Source organism: Mya arenaria, chromosome 10 (assembly GCF_026914265.1).
Source record: "Mya arenaria isolate MELC-2E11 chromosome 10, ASM2691426v1".
Classification (NCBI taxonomy): Eukaryota; Metazoa; Mollusca; class Bivalvia; order Myida; family Myidae; genus Mya; species Mya arenaria.
The window spans coordinates 70,225,631-70,229,038 of NC_069131.1; the positions used below are offsets into that span (position 1 = coordinate 70,225,631).

Sequence of the window (3,408 nt, forward strand, 5' to 3'; positions counted from 1 at the left end):
CTGTACTGACCCCTGAAAAGTTGCCATCATCTAACCTTGATTACTTCCCTTAGCTGACTTTTGTTGAATATATCAACTCCCTTTCAAAGACTTCAGCGGCAACCTTATAACCTCATATTTTCCCACCAGTCATGTGTGTTCATTTTGTTCGAATGGGTGGCGCTAGGTACATCGTATCCGTTAAAATACATGATATAAGTAATTAATAGGTCGATGATATTGTGGAAAAATATTCATGAAAATTACCAATTAATATTGACTTATTGACAATATCAAATCTCGTTTACTATAGTGCATGTACATGTATACACGTATTTGTAAAGGATGGCATGTGTTAACAATAAACTTGCTTAAGTACCTTCCGTACTTCCTTATTATTTTAATTGTTCATTTTATGAATAAAAGTACACGAGAATCAATGTATTAATTTAAATATAGGGTTTGTCAATTGTCGACATATGATACACAATCTTATTCAACGAGTGCATGATAAGTATTAGTAAGCGAGCCATTGGCGAGTTATATGATGACGAGTGTAATATTATTTTTAGTGCATTCTTTACCAGTAATAAAATAGCGATAAACGAACTTCTTGTTTAGCAAGTATGAGTGATGCGCCGAATACCACCAATCAATGCCATTTCCCGCGCCATATGCATTGCATAAATTGTTGTACCGGGAATAATTTTAAGCGACAGATACATCCGAACGTTTTTATTTGATTTATAAGAAGAATGCATTCAAAGATGATTTAAAATAAGAATAACAACAAAAACACTATATTTTTAACATAATTTTAAATCTGTTAAATAATGACGTCATATCCGGTAAGATAAATTCAAATGTTGTGATATATTCATGACGTAATTTTCAGTGACGAACGTCCATAGTTACATAGACGAAATATCAAACAAAAATCCCTACAATCGCTCCTCCTACAAACAAGACAGCCTTTGTCCCGAAAGCTAGCCCCGCCGCTCCTGTGCTCTGCGCAAGCGAAAATAAACTTCCGGATGCCACGGATGTCCCCTGAAATGTTGAAGTATGGGTTTGAGTATGTACCAGAATTGGTCTAACAAATATTTAGACTTATTTTTTAAAATAACAATTAAGGGGAAGATATGGCCTCAACTTTTTTTATCAGATTTCACTTATATTTGACCTACTGACCTTCTTTCTGACACGACATTTCATTTATTTAAATTTAATTTTATGGCTTTATTGAGATTCTTCCGTGGGGTGATGTTGCTTTACATTTTCTTCAGATCGATGAATAGAGTAGGATTGTAGGCTTCAGTGCTAGTCCATGTATTACCTTTGGAGTACAGATTTTACAAAACTTCGATTAAAAAACACACCAATTGAAAAACAACAAAGCAAAACATAACCAGGTAATAAATGTATGCAAATTAACTAACCTGGATCCCAGCCGCGAAAGACCCAGCAGTGACGCCGGCAGATCCAAATCCGAGGGCGCTTAAAGCAGCAGGGAAACCGACTAGTGTTGCAACACTCGCGATGACACCAAATATCATACTCAAAAGGCCTGAAAGAAAATGAGATAAAATTAAATTAATTTTCGTTTAGTGCATAGGTTGCTTTAAAGGATTTAAGATGGCTTCAAAGTTCAATCAGCTTTATAACATACCCCGTTTACTCGTTTTTTTAGAATCATTCTCTCATAACTCTTATTTATAGAGATGTTAAGTCAATATTTGAAAAACAAATATAGTCTGAATTGTTCTTATATGGGTTTTTTATGGTTTCCTCAAACAAAATATAAGGTTGAATATATCGTCCTTACATAACTAAACTTTCAATGCTTTGATCTAATGAATAATTTGCAGATTCATGTTATCTTTAAAATCGGTTTTGGTTTGCTAGGAATGTTCAGGTATCTGACGTCTATTTCTTTTAAAAAGGTTATCATTTCGAGTTTAGCATATTTATGTCGTGTTTTCATCTATAATAGTGTTTTTCTTGTTTGTTCCCAGTTTAAGTACAATGATGTTTTTTATAATAAAACTGTACGATCACACAGGTTTAAACCTTTTATTTACTAAGGCAGGCTGTGTTTTTGATGCTCATTGTTTCAACAATAACTGCATCTTATCTCTGAAACGTTTTTGCATAAAGCAGTCTGAATTGTATTTCTTCGTCTGCAAATACAGTTGGGATCCCTTATCATTGAAGTACTTGGCATGTCATGTGTAAATAGATCAATGGGTGCACTCGCACTACCATTCTTTGATTACCTCGATAGGGTTTTTACTTTATTCTGGTTTGTTGGGATAAGAGTGAGGTTGTGCACGCAAACTGGTTTAAACCCCAATTAAATTACATTTTACTGACCGTTCTAATGGGGTACCTAACGATCCTTTATAAACAAACCTTGCTTTTTATAAATTATATTTTCACGGTGTTGTTTGTGCAGTTCTGTTATGTTGTTCCATATTTCTTGTTTGTGATTTTTTTGTATTTGTGTTTTAAGTTTTTGGCGTTTACCCTGCGCCATTAAACGGAAATTATGTTTAAACTTTTGGTTCACTAAGTTTATTTCTGTAGTCTTTCGTATAAATAGTGTACTTACTTTTAATTACATAATTAATATTCAGTTTCAGACCTCCCCCCACCCCACCACCACAGACACACACAAATGTTGGTTCTTAAATTGTTGTAATGTGAACAGAAAATCACAATTTAAGAATCAGAAAACCTACATTCCTTTTACGTTTTATTCGATGTTCTCATTTGAGAAATCTCAGTGTTCATATTGAAGCATAACCCGGTTCTAAACTACTTCTGTCTTACAATTGTTCAAATGCTGTCAATAGATTTAAATAAACAACAGCAAGGAGCATAGTCTTTGAAATCAACAGAAAAAATAAATTTCTTACCCATTTTTGTAGCTACTGTTCAACGAATATTATGAAATAACAGTTTTATCACGTATACAACTGATTTATCAATACAATCACAAAGAACCGATTGCCAGCGTATTACTCACTCGGTTTAGGCCATACAAAATCGAACATATGCTTAAAATCCATTCTCTATAAATCCTGACTGCGAAATAATAACGTTCTTACTCTTTGTAAATTTTTAAAACAAAATATAGGTTATGAACAGTACCTAGACATTATGCACTCAAAGCGTTACCGACATATGTTAGGTCATCTACGCCTATAATAACATAAACTTAGAATTGAGACTGGATGTTACGGGAGAAATCGAGCAGACAGAAATTATCAAATATGTGTATTTTGTGATAGCAGGGATATTGAAGATGAGATTCACTTCATGTTCAAGTGTGATACATATACACACATAAGAAAACGATACATAAGTCGTTATTACTGGCAGAATCCAAGTATGTTTAAGCTTATAGGACTGTTACAAATTAAAAAT

At 33.5% G+C, this 3,408-nt stretch overlaps 1 protein-coding gene across 2 annotated transcripts; it reads right to left on the reverse strand.

Annotated features, from left to right (window-relative positions):
- Window positions 1–707: 707 nt before the first annotated feature.
- Window positions 708–3,136, reverse strand: LOC128205732 (interferon alpha-inducible protein 27-like protein 2B). 2 transcript variants are annotated; one of them, XM_052907645.1, is made up of 3 exons: window positions 3,008–3,136; window positions 1,419–1,546; window positions 708–1,029 (listed from the first exon to the last, which is right to left on the reverse strand). In XM_052907645.1, the coding sequence occupies exons 1-3, from the start codon at window positions 3,048–3,050 to the stop codon at window positions 907–909; spliced, it is 294 nt and encodes a 97-aa protein (XP_052763605.1). In that variant the 5' UTR covers window positions 3,051–3,136; the 3' UTR covers window positions 708–906. The 2 variants fall into 2 exon arrangements, with proteins under 2 accessions (XP_052763605.1, XP_052763606.1); XM_052907646.1 differs by having other exon boundaries at window positions 2,898–3,013.
- Window positions 3,137–3,408: the final 272 nt, after the last annotated feature.

Bases quoted from the DNA above. Each gene is read 5' to 3' on its own strand.
- LOC128205732 (XM_052907645.1), bottom strand. From the start codon at position 3,050: ATGGATTTTAAGCATATGTTCGATTTTGTATGGCCTAAACCGA. The intron at 1,547-3,007 runs GTGAGTAATACG...ATTTTCTTTCAG, and splicing joins TTTTGTATGGCCTAAACCGA to GCCTTTTGAGTATGATATTT. The intron at 1,030-1,418 runs GTTAGTTAATTT...TCAACATTTCAG, and splicing joins CTTTCGCGGCTGGGATCCAG to GGGACATCCGTGGCATCCGG.